At 42.7% G+C, this 18206-nt stretch overlaps 2 protein-coding genes across 3 annotated transcripts in view; both read right to left on the bottom strand.

Moving 5' to 3' along the window:
- LOC115188406 (transmembrane protein 60) overlaps positions 1-18206 on the bottom strand; it is a 426277-nt gene that overhangs the window by 167672 nt on the left and 240399 nt on the right. The window lies entirely within an intron of this gene.
- LOC115188399 (coiled-coil domain-containing protein 146) overlaps positions 468-18206 on the bottom strand; it is a 63816-nt gene continuing 46077 nt past the window's right edge. The window contains exons 16-20 of one of the 2 annotated variants that reach the window (XM_029747210.1): positions 9876-10004; positions 9383-9520; positions 2070-2171; positions 1483-1629; positions 468-1107 (exon numbers count right to left, since the gene is read on the bottom strand). In XM_029747210.1, coding sequence (XP_029603070.1) covers positions 907-1107; positions 1483-1629; positions 2070-2171; positions 9383-9520; positions 9876-10004 — 717 coding nt within the window. In that variant the 3' untranslated portion in view covers positions 468-906. The remainder of the gene's footprint in view (positions 1108-1482; positions 1630-2069; positions 2172-9382; positions 9521-9875; positions 10005-18206) is intronic. The other variant, XM_029747211.1, reaches the window with a different exon arrangement.

Here is an 18206-nt window from a genome sequence, read left to right as displayed (position 1 = left end):
CTGACTCCACAGATACAGTCGCTCAGGAAATGAACAGGCGTTCTACAGAATATCTGATGTCACTGGTTTGGATGCTTCCACAAGTCACAACACCAGGCACACTTCTCCCAAAGCCAAACTTTGATTCTCAGAATCGTAGAGCGCTCTCTCTCTCTCTCACACACACACACACACACACACACACACACACACACACACACACACACACACACACACACACACACACACACACACACACACACTCCACTTTCTCTTCCTCCTTTACCAGAAATGTAAAGAATCATCAGTGAAATCCCTCTGAAAGATTCTCTGTGAGGTCTAGGTTACTGGAGGAGGGTAAATAGAAACAGCTACAGTATTGCCAGTAAGACCTCGTGCCTCTGACTTCAGCAGAAATACAACCCAGATGCATGGCACGCTCCCTGCTCCGCTTCTCAGGAAGGAAAAAGGATCAACAGCAGACGAGGTTAAAATATACCTGCTGTTTAATGAGCTGTGCTTGTGTTGAGAATCTAAAGGTCCTATGATGATTGGCTGCTACACTCCTAGATACATATTCTCCTGTCCCTGGTAACCCGAGTATCTCATATGGAGTGCTATTAGTGCCAACAGAAATTTAACTGAATTAAATGTTGATTAAATGTATGTTGTCACTCTATAGTCCCAGATAGATCTAGGTGGGTTAGACGTAGTAGTAGAGGGGTTGGTCCAGGTCTACAGTATATCTCAATGGGTTTAGTCCAGGTCTACAGTATACCTCAATGGGTTTGGTCCAGGTCTACAGTATATCTCAATGTGTTTGGTCCAGGTCTACAGTATACCTCAATGGGTTTGGTCCAGGTCTACAGTATATCTCAATGGGTTTGGTCCAGGTCTACAGTATATCTCAATGGGTTTGGTCCAGGTCTATATCTCAATAGGTTTTGGTTCAGGCTTGCGAATGTGTCTGATGTTGGTGCCGGGCTCGGAGGGTTTGAAGGGGGCCAGGGCTCCGTAGGGCTTGGGCAGGGGCAGGGTGTCCCCCAGGGGGATGTAGGCGTTGGGTCGGGCCTCGGCCGTGGTGTACACCCCACTAGGGAGCTGGGACCTCTCCTCCTCCTCCACCAGCTGTAACAGAGGAGAGAATCCAGGTCCTCAACATAGTATACCATATACTGGTATTTAACTCATGGTATACTGTACATCTAAAACAGTATCTAGAAATGTACTGGAGAGAACAGGGTTCAATGTACTGAACATTGCAGATAGAAATACCATGAATAGAGCTGACAAGATTCCTCATTTTCTACATGTCAGAAAGGCACGTCTATTCTACATAAAACGTTTCTATCTGATTGCCAGACAGTCAAAGTGTTAAATGCAGTGTTAACTTATCAGTGTAGAGGTACAAAAGTTCAGCATCAAGTTCAACATTTATGAATTCATCCATTAATTATCCATAATTCAAAGTCCTGTGGTAGAGGGCCATGGAGGGTGACTGACCCTGTCTTTCTCCTGCTGGTCGGCCTGTCTGCGCTGCTCATCCCTGAGGATGTGTTGCCACTCCAGCTCCAGGTCTTCAGAGGGGGGCAGACCCTGGTCCAGGCGCCGGTGACAGGTGTCCAGGAACAGCTCCCTCTCCTTCAGCTCCTGACATGGGTGGGGTCAAGACATGGAATGTCAGGAAGAGGACGATTATTAGGAGGATATTTGTGCTTGGGTAGATCGATGTAGGGAAAGAGGATGATGTCGTAAAAGTTGGAAATCCTTAGACTTGACCTTAGCCTGGTCCCAGTTGGCTACAGGGATCTACAGTATAATTCTTAGACTTGACCTTAGCCTGGTCCCAGTTGGCTACAGGGATCTACAGTATAATTCTTAGACTTGACCTTAGCCTGGTCCCAGTTGGCTACAGGGATCTACAGTATAATTCTTAGACTTGACCTTAGCCTGCTCCCTGTTGGCTACAGGGATCTACAGTATAATTCTTAGACTTGACCTTAGCGTGCTCCCTGTTGGCTACAGGGATCTACAGTATGGGTCCACCAGACTAGGAAATGCTGGTCAATCTAAAAGAGTCTCCTATTTACCTGCTGCAGGGTCATGGCGCTGGCTTGGCGCATCGACAACTCAGACACCACGGCCATCATCCTCCTGGTTGACTCCTTGATACGGCCCTGCAACTCATTCACCTGAGAGAGAGGAGACGGGGTTGGTTAACGCACAGACAGCCTGACAGACATGATATTTGAAAAGACAGTTTCTCTAGCCGGCGGGGTAGTTGGGAACATGTTCTACTAGCCTGGTCTGAACAATGCTAGCCTGGTCTGAACAGTACTAGCCTTTGGCTAGCGGGCTACATTCATTTCCATTCCTGCCTCCAATACACACACAACATGTATATACTCAGACACACTCAGTCACCCAATAATGCACTCAAACTAATATCTAACATCCTCCAGATCAAACTAATATCTAACATCCTCCAGATCAAACTAATATCTAACATCCTCCAAATCAAACTAATATCTAACATCCTCCAGAGCAAACTGATATCTAATATCCTCCAGATCAATCTAACATTTAACATCCTCCAGATCAATCTAATATCTAACATCCTCCAGATCAAACTGATAGCTAACATCCTCCAGATCAATCTAATATCCTCCAGATCAATCTAACATCTAACATCCTCCAGATCAATCTAATATCTAACATCCTCCAGATCAAACTGATATCTAACATCCTCCAGATCAATCTAACATCTAACATCCTCCAGATCAAACTGATATCTAACATCCTCCAGATCAATCTAATATCTAACATCCTCCAGATCAATCTGACATCCTCCAGATCAAACTAATATCTAACATCCTCCAGATCAAACTATTATCTAACATCCTCCAGATCAATCTAATATCCTCCAGATCAATCTAACATCCTCCAGATAAACTAATATCTAACATCCTCCAAATCAAACTAATATTTAACATCCTCCAGATCAATCTAATATCTAACATCCTCCAGATCAAACTGATATCTAACATCCTCCAGATCAAACTGATATCTAACATCCTCCAGATCAATCTAACATCCTCCAGATAAACAAATATCTAACATCCTCCAGATCAATCTAATATCCTCCAGATCAATCTAACATCCTCCAGATAAACTAATATCTAACATCCTCCAGATCAATCTGACATCCTCCAGATAAACTAATATCTAACATCCTCCAGATCAAACTAATATCTAACATCCTCCAGATCAATCTAATATCCTCCAGATCAATCTAACATCCTCCAGATAAACTGATATCTAACATCCTCCAGATCAAACTAATATCTAACATCCTCCAGATCAATCTAATATCTAACATCCTCCAGATCAAACTGATATCTAACATCCTTCAGATCAAACTAATATCTAACATCCTCCAGATCAATCTAACATCCTCCAGATCAAACTAATATCTAACATCCTCCAGATCAAACTAATATTTAACATCCTCCAGATCAAATTAATATCTAACATCCTCCAGATCAATCTAACATCCTCCAGATCAAACTAAAATCTAACATCCTCCAGATCAAACTAATATCTAACATCCTCCAGATCAATCTAATATCTAACATCCTCCAGATCAAACTGACATCTAACATCCTCCAGATAAACTAATATCTAACATCCTCCAGATCAATCTAATATCCTCCAGATCAATCTAACATCCTCCAGATAAACTAATATCTAACATCCTCCAGATCAAACTAATATCTAACATCCTCCAGATCAATCTAATATCCTCCAGATCAATCTAACATCCTCCAGATCAATCTAATATCTAACATCCTCCAGATCAAACTGACATCTAACATCCTCCAGATAAACTAATATCTAACATCCTCCAGATCAATCTAATATCCTCCAGATCAATCTAACATCCTCCAGATAAACTAATATCTAACATCCTCCAGATCAAACTAATATCTAACATCCTCCAGATCAATCTAATATCTAACATCCTCCAGATCAAACTGATATCTAACATCCTCCAGATCAAACTAATATCTAACATCCTCCAGATCAATCTAACATCCTCCAGATCAAACTAATATCTAACATCCTCCAGATCAAACTGATATCTAACATCCTCCAGATCAAACTGATATTTAACATCCTCCAGATAAACTGATATCTAACATCCCCCAGATAAACTGATATCTAACATCCTCCAGATCAAACTGATATCTAACATCCTCCAGATCAAACTGATATCTAACATCCTCCAGTAAAACTAATATCTAACATCCTCCAGATCAAACTGATATCTAACATCCTCCAGATCAATCTAATATCTAACATCCTCCAGATCAATCTAACATCCTCCAGATCAAACTAATATCTAACATCCTCCAGATCAAACTGATATCTAACATCCTGCAGATCAAACTGTTATCTAACATCCTCCAGATCAATCTAATATCCTCCAGATCAATCTAACATCCTCCAGATCAATCTAACATCCTCCAGATAAACTAATATCTAACATCCTCCAGATCAATCTAATATCCTCCAGATCAATCTAACATCCTCCAGATCAATCTAACATCCTCCAGATAAACTAATATCTAACATCCTCCAGATCAAACTAAAATCTAATATCCTCCAGATCAATCTAACATCCTCCAGATAAACTAATATCTAACATCCTCCAGATCAATCTAATATCTAACATCCTCCAGATCAAACTAATATCTAACATCCTCCAGATCAAACTGATATCTAACATCCTCCAGATCAAACTGATATCTAACATCCTCCAGATCAATCTAACATCCTCCAGATAAACAAATATCTAACATCCTCCAGATCAATCTAATATCCTCCAGATCAATCTAACATCCTCCAGATAAACTAATATCTAACATCCTCCAGATCAATCTGACATCCTCCAGATAAACTAATATCTAACATCCTCCAGATCAAACTAATATCTAACATCCTCCAGATCAATCTAATATCCTCCAGATCAATCTAACATCCTCCAGATAAACTGATATCTAACATCCTCCAGATCAAACTAATATCTAACATCCTCCAGATCAATCTAATATCTAACATCCTCCAGATCAAACTGATATCTAACATCCTTCAGATCAAACTAATATCTAACATCCTCCAGATCAATCTAACATCCTCCAGATCAAACTAATATCTAACATCCTCCAGATCAAACTAATATTTAACATCCTCCAGATCAAATTAATATCTAACATCCTCCAGATCAATCTAACATCCTCCAGATCAAACTAAAATCTAACATCCTCCAGATCAAACTAATATCTAACATCCTCCAGATCAATCTAATATCTAACATCCTCCAGATCAAACTGACATCTAAAATCCTCCAGATAAACTAATATCTAACATCCTCCAGATCAATCTAATATCCTCCAGATCAATCTAACATCCTCCAGATAAACTAATATCTAACATCCTCCAGATCAAACTAATATCTAACATCCTCCAGATCAATCTAATATCCTCCAGATCAATCTAACATCCTCCAGATCAATCTAATATCTAACATCCTCCAGATCAAACTGACATCTAACATCCTCCAGATAAACTAATATCTAACATCCTCCAGATCAATCTAATATCCTCCAGATCAATCTAACATCCTCCAGATAAACTAATATCTAACATCCTCCAGATCAAACTAATATCTAACATCCTCCAGATCAATCTAATATCTAACATCCTCCAGATCAAACTGATATCTAACATCCTCCAGATCAAACTAATATCTAACATCCTCCAGATCAATCTAACATCCTCCAGATCAAACTAATATCTAACATCCTCCAGATCAAACTGATATCTAACATCCTCCAGATCAAACTGATATTTAACATCCTCCAGATAAACTGATATCTAACATCCCCCAGATAAACTGATATCTAACATCCTCCAGATCAAACTGATATCTAACATCCTCCAGATCAAACTGATATCTAACATCCTCCAGATCAAACTGATATCTAACATCCTCCAGTAAAACTAATATCTAACATCCTCCAGATCAAACTGATATCTAACATCCTCCAGATCAATCTAATATCTAACATCCTCCAGATCAATCTAACATCCTCCAGATCAAACTAATATCTAACATCCTCCAGATCAAACTGATATCTAACATCCTGCAGATCAAACTGTTATCTAACATCCTCCAGATCAATCTAATATCCTCCAGATCAATCTAACATCCTCCAGATCAATCTAACATCCTCCAGATAAACTAATATCTAACATCCTCCAGATCAATCTAATATCCTCCAGATCAATCTAACATCCTCCAGATCAATCTAACATCCTCCAGATAAACTAATATCTAACATCCTCCAGATCAAACTAAAATCTAATATCCTCCAGATCAATCTAACATCCTCCAGATAAACTAATATCTAACATCCTCCAGATCAATCTAATATCTAACATCCTCCAGATCAAACTAATATCTAACATCCTCCAGATCAATCTAACATCCTCCAGATCAAACTAATATCTAACATCCTCAAGATCAATCTAACATCCTTCAGATCAAACTAATATCTAACATCCTCCAGATCAAACTGATATCTAACATCCTCCAGATAAACTAATATCTAACATCCTCCAGATCAAACTAATATCTAACATCCTCCAGATCAATCTAACATCCTCCAGATCAAACTGATATCTAACATCCTCCAGATCAAACTGATATCTAACATCCTGAAACCCCACCTCTTTAAGGAATACCTGGGATAGGATAAAGTAATCCTTCTAACCCCCCCCCCCCCCCCCTAAAAGATTTAGATGCACTATTGTAAAGTGGTTGTTCCACTGGATATCACAAGGTGAATGCACCAATTTGTAAGTCGCTCTGGATAAGAGCGTCTGCTAAATGACTTAAATGTAAATGTAATGATATCTAACATCCTCCAGATCAAACTGATATCTAACATCCTCCAGATAAACTAATATCTAACATCCCCCAGATAAACTGATATCTAACATCCTCCAGATCAAACTGATATCTAACATCCTCCAGATCAAACTGATATCTAACATCCTCCAGATAAACTAATATCTAACATCCTCTAGATAAACTAATATCTAACATCCTCCAGATCAATCTAATATCTAACATCCTCCAGATCAAACTAATATCTAACATCCTCCAGATCAATCTAACATCCTCCAGATCAAACTAATATCTAACATCCTCAAGATCAATCTAACATCCTCCAGATCAAACTAATATCTAACATCCTCCAGATCAAACTGATATCTAACATCCTCCAGATAAACTAATATCTAACATCCTCCAGATCAAACTAATATCTAACATCCTCCAGATCAATCTAACATCCTCCAGATCAAACTAAAATCTAACATCCTCCAGATCAAACTGATATCTAACATCCTCCAGATCAAACTGATATCTAACATCCTCCAGATAAACTAATATCTAACATCCCCCAGATAAACTGATATCTAACATCCTCCAGATCAAACTGATATCTAACATCCTCCAGATCAAACTGATATCTAACATCCTCCAGATCAAACTAATATCTAACATCCTCCAGATCAAACTAATATCTAACATCCTCAAGATCAATCTAACATCCTCCAGATCAAACTAATATCTAACATCCTCCAGATCAAACTGATATCTAACATCCTCCAGATAAACTAATATCTAACATCCTCCAGATCAAACTAATATCTAACATCCTCCAGATCAATCTAACATCCTCCAGATCAAACTAAAATCTAACATCCTCCAGATCAAACGAATATCTAACATCCTCCAGATCAAACTGATATCTAACATCCTCCAGATCAAACTGATATCTAACATCCTCCAGATCAAACTGAGATCTAACATCCTCCAGATAAACTAATATCTAACATCCCCCAGATAAACTGATATCTAACATCCTCCAGATCAAACTGATATCTAACATCCTCCAGATCAAACTAATATCTAACATCCTCCAGATCAAACTGATATCTAACATCCTCCAGATCAAACTGATATCTAACATCCTCCAGATCAAACTGATATCTAACATCCTCCAGATAAACTAATATCTAACATCCTCCAGATAAACTAATATCTAACATCCTCCAGATCAAACTGATATCTAACATCCTCCAGATCAAACTAATATCTAACATCCTCCAGATCAATCTAACATCCTCCAGATCAAACTAATATCTAACATCCTCCAGATCAAACTGATATCTAACATCCTCCAGATCAAACTGTTATCTAACATCCTCCAGATCAAACTGATATCTAACATCCTCCAGATCAAACTGATATCTAACATCCTCCAGATCAAACTGATATCTAACATCCTCCAGATCAAACTGATATCTAACATCCCACAGATAAACTGATATCTAACATCCCACAGATAAACGAATATCTAACATCCTCCAGATCAAACTGATATCTAACATCCCCCAGATAAACTAATATCTAACATCCTCCAGATCAAACTGATATCTAACATCCTCCAGATCAAACTAATATCTAACATCCTCCAGATCAAACTGATATCTAACATCCTCCAGATCAAACTGTTATCTAACATCCTCCAGATCAAACTGATATCTAATATCCTCCAGATCAAACTGATATCTAACATCCCACAGATAAACTGATAACTAACATCCTCCAGATAAACGAATATCTAACATCCTCCAGATCAAACTGATATCTAACATCCTCCAGATCAATCTAACATCCCCCAGATAAACTAATATCTAACATCCTCCAGATCAAACTGATATCTAACATCCCCCAGATAAACTGATATCTAACATCCTCCAGATCCCAGAGCCTCAGCTTGGCATGCTGGCTGCTGGGGCCCAGTGAGGTTATCTAAGCGTCCTGAGAGGATTTGCCTCAGAGTGCACAGCAACTTTGGCTCATTGGCTGTGTGTGTGTAACATGACTCATTGGCTGTGTGTGTGTAACATGGCTCATTGACTCATTGAGATAACTAACAGCCTTGGCCTGGTGGGCAGGTGATACTTCATCCAGGAGACACTGGGCTGGGCCCTGCAGGGAGCCGGGGTTAGAGGGCAGTCAGTCTGCTAGGCTGCACCAGGCACATGGAGCCACCACGCTCCAAGATCCTCTACCCCGACTGTGAGTGTGTGAATGGATGAGTTTGGCAGTAGATGCCTTCTTGGCTGCTTCCTGTGTGTGTGTGTGTGTGTGTGTACCCTTTTGGCTGCCTCCTGTGTGTGTGTGTGTGTGTGTGTGTGTGTGTGTGTGTGTGTGTGTGTGTGTGTGTGTGTGTGTGTGTGTGTGTGTGTGTGTGTAAGAGAGTACCTTCTTGGCTAGCTGCAGTGTGTCCTGCTTGCCGTTCTCGGCCTTAGCTCTGATTCGCTGAGAAAGCCGGGTCACCTGCTCAAACACCAAGTCCTTCTCCAGGAGCAGCTCTTCCCGCTCCGCCAAGCCAACCTCCAACTGAAACACGCACGCACGCACGCACGCACGCACGCACACACACACACACACACACACACACACACACACACACACACACACACACACACACACACACACATACACACACACACACACACACGCATTAACCCACATTAACATGAGACAGCTTCAACCTCAATCAATTATAACGACGGGATATGATTAATTGGTGGTAATCTTGATTGATGACTTCACCTTCCCTCAAGAAAGAAAAGTGGCATAGTTTGTGTTCTTAGTCTCCTTCAGATACACTGACCGTTTAGACTCAGACCTACCCACGGTTCTGAAATCTGCCTGCATGACTGTAAAGCAGCTTCAGTACTGTAGGCTTTACCTGTTCTATCTTCTGGATGAGTTCAACAGGAGATGGGTCGTTCCCCTCCAGCTCTCTGGCCCTGTTCTCCTGTCCTGGATCCTCCAAGGCCTTCTCTAGCTCCAACATACGCTCCTTACACTCTGACAGCTACAGGACAGGGAAGAGAGGAGACAGAAGAGAGGAGGCAGAAGAGAGGAGACAGAAGAGAGGAGACAGAAGAGAGGAGGCAGAAGAGAGGAGACAGAAGAGAACAGAGGAGAAGAGACAGAAGAGAGGAGACAGAAGAGAGGAGGCAGAAGAGAGGAGACAGAAGAGACAGAAGAGAGGAGACAAGAGAAGAGAGGACAAGAGAGGAGAAAAGAAGGGAGGAGAAGAGATGAGAGGAGATGAGAGGAGATAAGTCGACTTTTATTATCCATGAGAATATTCCAGAGACCGTTGGAGGCTGCTGAGGGGAGGACAGCTCATAATAATGGCTGGAATGGAGCGAATGGAATGGTATCAAACACTTGGAAACCATGGAAACCATGTGTTTGATGTATTTGATACCATTCCACCGATTCCGGTCCAGCCATTACCACAAGCCTGTCCTCCCCAATTAAGGTGCCACCAACCTCCTGTGTCAGAGACCAACTTGACCTCACAATCATGTAAATTGTGTTGGGATGATGTGTTAGACAACACCATGATAGAAGTCAATATGGTTTGTTTCAGCATGACGAGCAGCTTAACAGATACACTAGGCTTCCTTTCCTGGTAACCATTATATCCTCAATTAGCCTTCATAGGGTTTGTTTCTGCATGATTTGCAGGTTAATAATGTGTAGGTTTCCTATCCTGGTAACCATTATATAATTTCTCATTATTCACAGAATTACTGTAAATCAGCTGTTGACCCCAGAATGGAGATTTGGGATGTGCACATCTTTCACACAGCCATGGTTTCTACACATGTCCATGCATGGAGCTCCACGTCACGCCACGGTATGAATGAACCCGTCGGGAGACATATCACCAGCCTCTCCTTTTGGTGTGTGATGCACATTCTTTTCCAGTTGAAGCTTTCTAATGAAGCAGAGCTGATTGCGAGGAGAAGAGGTCAACAGACAGGAAGAAAAAAGCAGCTCCTTTACGTCTTATCTTCTGCCTTTAATGAAGGAGACATGATCCTGGCAGGTCTGTGGCAGGACGAGTGTAGCTGCATTAGTGGGACTCCTGTTTAACACCATACATCTCATATGATCAACTCATGGACTACAGTGGAAGTAACTCGCTCAGAGACAGTCTCACAGTTTCTCTGTCTCCAGTGTCTTCCTGTAATGTGATGTAATGTGTACGTGTTCTACTCTAACAACGGAATGAGATTTTGAAATGCCTCTGGTATTCATAATCAAACTCTGATGGACTAAAAGACGACTGTACTGTAGCCTGAGACCACCCTCAGAGAGAGAGACCGAGAGGAAAGAGAGAGCTGGAGAAAAAGAGGGAGAGCGCGAGAGAGAGAGAACAAGAGAATGTGAGAGTGAGAGATTGGATCTGAGACCTACATTACATTAGAGGCAGATGATTTACTATGAGATTGAATCCCTCTGCACACCACCCTCACATCACTCACATCAGTCAGAGAGAGAGACAGAGCTGCATGCTGGGGCCCATACTGGAGGATGTCACTGTCTCACTGCCTGACTGGCTGACAGTGACTGACTGTCTGGTTGGCTAACTGTCTCACTGACTGTCTGACTGTCTGGTTGGTTAACTGTCTCAGTGCCTGACTGACTGTCTGGTTGGCTAACTGTCTCACTGACTGTCTGACTGTCTGGTTGGTTAACCGTCTCAGTGCCTGACTGACTGTCTGGTTGGTTAACCGTCTCAGTGCCTGACTGACTGTCTGGTTAACCGTCTCAGTGCCTGACTTACTGTCTGGTTGGTTAACCGTCTCAGTGCCTGACTGACTGTCTGGTTGGTTAACTGTCTCAGTGCCTGACTGACTGTCTGGTTGGCTAACTGTCTCAGTGCCTGACGGACTGTCTGGTTGGCTAACTGTCTCAGTGCCTGACTGACTGTCTGGTTGGTTAACTGTCTCAGTGCCTGACTGACTGTCTGGTTGGTTAACCTCTACGGGCCACGGGGGCAGTATTGAGAATTTTGAAAGAAATATGTGCCCATTTTTAACTGCCTCCTACACCAACTCAGAAGCTAGGATATGCATATTATTAACACATTCGGATAGAAAACACTCTGAATTTTCTAAAACAGTTTGAATGGTGTCTGTAAGTATAACAAAACTCATATTGCAGGCAAAAACCTGTGAAAAATAGATTAAAAAAAAAGAGAATTTTGTGACTGTACTATTTAGTGTCATTGTTTTAAAGATACCACAGTGAGAAAGGATTCAGTTCGCAACTCCTACTGCTTCCACTAGATGTCAACGATCTTTAGAAAGTTGTTTGAAGCATCTGTGATAAATACACACCGAATTAGAAAGCTTACAAGTTGACACGTCATCACTTCATTTTTTGCGCCTGCGCATGAATCTGAGAAGAGTGCCTTTGTCATTATCGTTTATTCTAGACACTTGATAGGTTGTGTGAAAATATTACTGATGTTTACTGATGTTTCACGTTAAAAATGGAACAAAAGATTAGTGCTAAACAACGTTTGACATGTTTAAACAAACGTAAATAGATTATTTACTAGGTTTTCTTTAGTTTTTCGACGTGACTTTACACTGCCCACCTCATTTTGTGGGAGCCTACTGAACGCTAACTATTTGGACATAAATTATGAACTTTGTCAAAAGAAACCACATTTGTTCTGGACCTGGGATCTCTGGCAGCGCCTTCTGATGGAGATAATCAAAGGTAAGGGGATATTTAGAATGTTATTATCGATATTAGATGATGCTAATGCTAACGGTATAGCTTAGCTTAGCTTAGCATATAGCTTATTGTTGTTAGCATAGTACCCAGTTTATACAAAATGTGATTTCCCAGTAAAGTTATTTTGAGATCTGGCCCTTCGGTAGCAATTACGAGATGATAATATATTATTCTTTGAATGACAATATTATAATTTACCAATGTTTTCGAATAGTAATTCCGTGATTTGTAATGCTGGATTCACTGGGTGCATTCGAGCCGAAAAAAATTCTGAATTTCACCGCGACTGTAAATGCTGTTTTTGGATATAAATATGAACTTGATGGAACTAAAAATGCATGTATTGTATAACATAATGTCCTATGAGTGTCATCTGATGCAGATTGTCAAAGGTAAGTGCATAATTCTAGCTAGTTTTCTGTCTGTTGATGCCCTTCTTTGAATTGGCTAAACATTACACGCAGCTATTGTCAATGTACTCTCCTCACATAACCTAACTGTATGCATTCTCCGTAATGCCTCTGAAAATCGGACAGCGTGGTTAGATTTAGGAGATATATCTTTCAAATGGAGGAAAATAGTTGATTATTTGATTTTTTGAAATGATTACTCTTGCAGTTTTGAATTCCCCGCCATGGTCACATGACAATGAATCCCAATACCGGGATAAGATCGGGATAAGATCCTCAACAGGCTAACTGTCTCAGTGCCTGACGGACTGTCTGGTTGGCTAACTGTCTCAGTGCCTGACGGACTGTCTGGTTGGCTAACTGTCTCACTGCCTGACGGACTGTCTGGTTGGCTAACTGTCTCAGTGCCTGACTGACTGTCTGGTTGGTTAACTGTCTCAGTGCCTGACTGACTGTCTGGTTGGCGAACTGTCTCACTGCCTGACTGACTGTCTGGTTGGTTAACTGTCTCAGTGCCCGACTGACTGTCTGGTTGGTTAACTGTCTCAGTGCCTGACTGACTGTCTGGTTGGCTAACTGTCTCACTGCCTGACGGACTGTCTGGTTGGCGAACTGTCTCAGTGCCTGACTGACTGTCTGGTTGGCGAACTGTCTCACTGCCTGACTGACTGTCTGGTTGGTTAACTGTCTCAGTGCCTGACTGACTGTCTGGTTGGCGAACTGTCTCACTGCCTGACTGACTGTCTGGTTGGTTAACCATCTCAGTGCCTGACTGACTGTCTGGTTGGCTAACTGTCTCAGTGCCTGACTGACTGTCTGGTTGGCTAACCGTCTCAGTGCCTGACTGACTGTCTGGTTGGCTAACCGTCTCAGTGCCTGACTGACTGTCTGGTTGGCTAACCGTCTCAGTGCCTGACTGACTGTCTGGTTGGTTAACTGTCTCAGTTCCTGACTGACTGTCTGGTTGGTTAACCGTCTCACTTCCTGACTGACTGTCTGGTTGGTTAACTGTCTCAGTTCCTGACTGACTGTCTGGTTGGCTAACCGTCTCTGCCTGAATGACTGTCTGGTTGGTTAACCGTCTCACTGCCTGACTGACTGGTTGGCTAACTGTCTCAATGCCTAACTGTCTGTGTGGTTGGCTAACTGTCACTGCCTGACTGGCTAACTGTCACTGCCTGACAGACTGGCTGGTTGGCTAACTGTGTCACTGCCTGACTGTCTGTCTGGTTGGCTAACTGTGTCACTGCCTGACTGTCTGTCTGGTTGGCTAACTGTCACTGCCTGACTGGCTAACTGTCACTGCCTGACTGACTGGCTGGTTGGCTAACTGTGTCACTGCCTGACGGTCTGTCTGGTTGGCTAACTGTGTCACTGCCTGACTGTCTGGTTGGCTAACTGTCTCACTGCCTGACTGGTTGGCTAACTGTCTTACTGCCTGACTGACTGGTTGGCTAACCGTCTCAATGCCTGACTGACTGTCTGTCTGGGTGGCTAACTGTCTCAATGCCTGACTGACTGTCTGTCTGGTTGGCTAACTGTCTCAATGCCTGACTGCCTGACTGGCTGGTTGGCTAACTGTCACTGCCTGACTGACTGTCTGGTTGGCTAACTGTCTCAATGTCTGACTGACTGTCTGTCTGGTTGGCTAACTGTCTCAATGCCTGACTGCCTGACTGGCTGGTTGGCTAACTGTCACTGCCTGACTGACTGTCTGGTTGGCTAACTGTCTCAATGTCTGACTGACTGTCTGTCTGGTTGGCTAACTGTCTCAATGCCTGACTGGCTGGTTGGCTAACTGTCTCACGGCCTGACTGACTGTCTGGTTGGCTAACTGTCTCACTGTCAGGCAGTGAGACAGGGCAGCTCTGTACTGTAAAAAAGTTGAATTGTTTATTTGGAAGCGATTAAAGGTTGCTTCTGGCTTAGGTCAAGGAAAGCTATCCAGAGTGTATATTGAATTTCACACACAAACTTTAATATTTTATACTGTGTGATCTTAAGTGCATTCTAACAACAGACACATTCCCCTCTGAAGTGTAAACAGCCTGAGAATAAGAGACATCTGTTTCACAGTAACACATTGTTGTTTAATGTGATCACATCATGGTGGATCGTGAGTGGATTGTGAACGCTGTTTACTTCCTCTCTGCCAATACCACAATCCCCCTGACTGTCTAAATCACACAGTCTCCCCCTGACTGTCTAAATCACACAGTCTCCCCCTGACTGTCTAAATCACACAGTCTCCCCCTGACTGTCTAAATCACACAGTCTCCCCCTGACTGTCTAAATCACACAGCCTCCCCCTGACTGTCTAAATCACACAGTCTCCCCCTGACTGTCTAAATCACACAGTCTCCCCCTGACTGTCTAAATCACACAGTCTCCCCTGACTGTCTACATCACACAGTCTCCCCCTGACTGTCTAAATCACACAGTCTCCCCCTGACTGTCTAAATCACACAGTCTCCCCCTGACTGTCTAAATCACACAGTCTCCCCCTAACTGTCTAAATCACAGTCTCCCCCTGACTGTCTAAATCACACAGTCTCCCCCTGACTGTCTAAATCACACAGTCTCCCCTGACTGTCTAAATCACACAGTCTCCCCTGACTGTCTAAATCACACAGTCTCCCCCTGACTGTCTAAATCACACAGTCTCCCCCTGACTGTCTAAATCACACAGTCTCCCCCTGACTGTCTAAATCACAGTCTCCCCCTGACTGTCTAAATCACACAGTCTCCCCCTGACTGTCTAAATCACAGTCTCCCCCTGACTGTCTAAATCACACAGTCTTCCCCCTGACTGTCTAAATCACAGTCTCCCCCTGACTGTCTAAATCACACAGTCTCCCCCTGACTGTCTAAATCACACAGTCTCCGCCTGACTGTCTAAATCACACAGTCTCCCCTGACTGTCTAAATCACACAGTCTCCCCCTGACTGTCTAAATCACACAGTCTCCCCCTGACTGTCTAAATCACACAGTCTCCCCCTGACTGTCTAAATCACACAGTCTCCCCCTGACTGTCTAAATCACACAGTCTCCCCCTGACTGTCTAAATCACACAGTCTCCCCCTGACGGTCTAAATCACACAGTCTCCCCCTGACTGTCTAAATCACACAGTCTCCGCCTGACTGTCTAAATCACACAGTCTTCCCCTGACTGTCTAAATCACACAGTCTCCCCCTGACTGTCTAAATCACACAGTCTCCCCCTGACTGTCTAAATCACACAGTCTCCCCTGACTGTCTAAATCACACAGTTTCCCCCTGACTGTCTAAATCACAGTCTCCCCTGACTGTCTAAATCACACAGTCTCCCCCTGACTGTCTAAATCACACAGTCTCCCCCTGACTGTCTAAATCACACAGTCTTCCCCTGACTGTCTAAATCACACAGTCTTCCCCTGACTGTCTAAATCACACAGTCTCCCCCCTGACTGTCTAAATCACACAGTCTCCGCCTGACTGTCTAAATCACACAGTCTTCCCCTGACTGTCTAAATCACACAGTCTCCCCCTGACTGTCTAAATCACACAGTCTCCCCCTGACTGTCTAAATCACACAGTCTCCGCCTGACTGTCTAAATCACACAGTCTTCCCCTGACTGTCTAAATCACACAGTCTCCCCCTGACTGTCTAAATCACACAGTCTCCCCCTGACTGTCTAAATCACACAGTCTCCGCCTGACTGTCTAAATCACACAGTCTCCGCCTGACTGTCTAAATCACACAGTCTTCCCCTGACTGTCTAAATCACACAGTCTCCCCCTGACTGTCTAAATCACACAGTCTCCCCCTGACTGTCTAAATCACACAGTCTTCGCCTGACTGTCTAACTCCCACAGTCTCCCCCTGACTGTCTAAATCACACAGTCTTCGCCTGACTGTCTAAATCACACAATCTCCCCCTGACTGTCTAAATCACACAGTCTCCCCCTGACTGTCTAAATCACAGTCTCCCCCTGACTGTCTAAATCACAGTCTCCCTTGACTGTCAAAATCACATAGCCAACAGCACAGCTGAGGAACAGAGGGGACAGAGGGGTGGATGGATAGATGGATGAATGGCTTGACTGATTTATGGATGGAAGGTAACAGAATAGGACAAAACTATGGTAGAATTTCCCACTGTCAGAAAGCAGCTGAGCGGGGATTGGAGAGTTGAGGAGTCTGTCCCAATTCCATCCATACTCTCCAGTGGGCACTGAGAGCCCTGTGAGACTTGGGGCCATAAGAAGACATTGCCCCTTAGTTATTGGGGCCAGGTTCCAGAATCCAGACAGAGACATTGGGGCCATCAGGGGCCATCCACTGCCTGTTGGTCATTATGGACAGATTCCAGTAAAGAGCAGTGGGCCAATGACACCCCAACCCAGGCCTCAACCCTTGCTCCGGCCCCGGCTCCAATACTGGCTTGTCTGGCTTGTAGACAGAGAGAAGAATGTCTCTATAAAAGTGTCAGGTTATGGAACGACAAAGGTCACCTATTCAGCCGAGGAACAACCGAGGCATGGAATCCTAGAACAGTTCTGAATTCATTCACCCTTAGTAAAAAGCTAACTACAGTAACTAAGAGCAATGGATGATGTCAGGAAATTAAAGCTGAAATACCACCTGTCTGATGAGGCAACAGAGGTTGTCTCTCTCAGACTTAGCCTTTGTGACAGTGTTTGGGTTATATGATCGGTTACATTGGCACTTTAGCTAATGAGCCTCCTCTCTAACCCAGTGGTATTCAAAGTCAGGGTTGCAACCCCTAGTGGGGTCATGGTGGAACTGCAGTGGGGTCCCCCCCCCCAAAAAATTAAAACATATAAGAGTACAGATTATTGTTACACGTTTTTGAAAAATATAATTTATTGAGTAAAAGTATTTATTGGTTTCTTTTCATTTTGATAAGAAAATACAATGAATTTAAGGTTATTTGTTGATGTAAAAATCTAAATGTACAGATTTGAAGGTTTAAGACTTGGCCCAGGATGGAGTCGCGAGAAATTCTGGCTGAAAAAATGGGATCCCGCTGAATTTTTTGAATAGCATTGCTCTAAC

Source organism: Salmo trutta, unplaced genomic scaffold, assembly GCF_901001165.1.
Source record: "Salmo trutta unplaced genomic scaffold, fSalTru1.1, whole genome shotgun sequence".
Taxonomy (NCBI): Eukaryota; Metazoa; Chordata; class Actinopteri; order Salmoniformes; family Salmonidae; genus Salmo; species Salmo trutta.
This window is presented reverse-complemented; position numbering and strand designations above follow the sequence as displayed.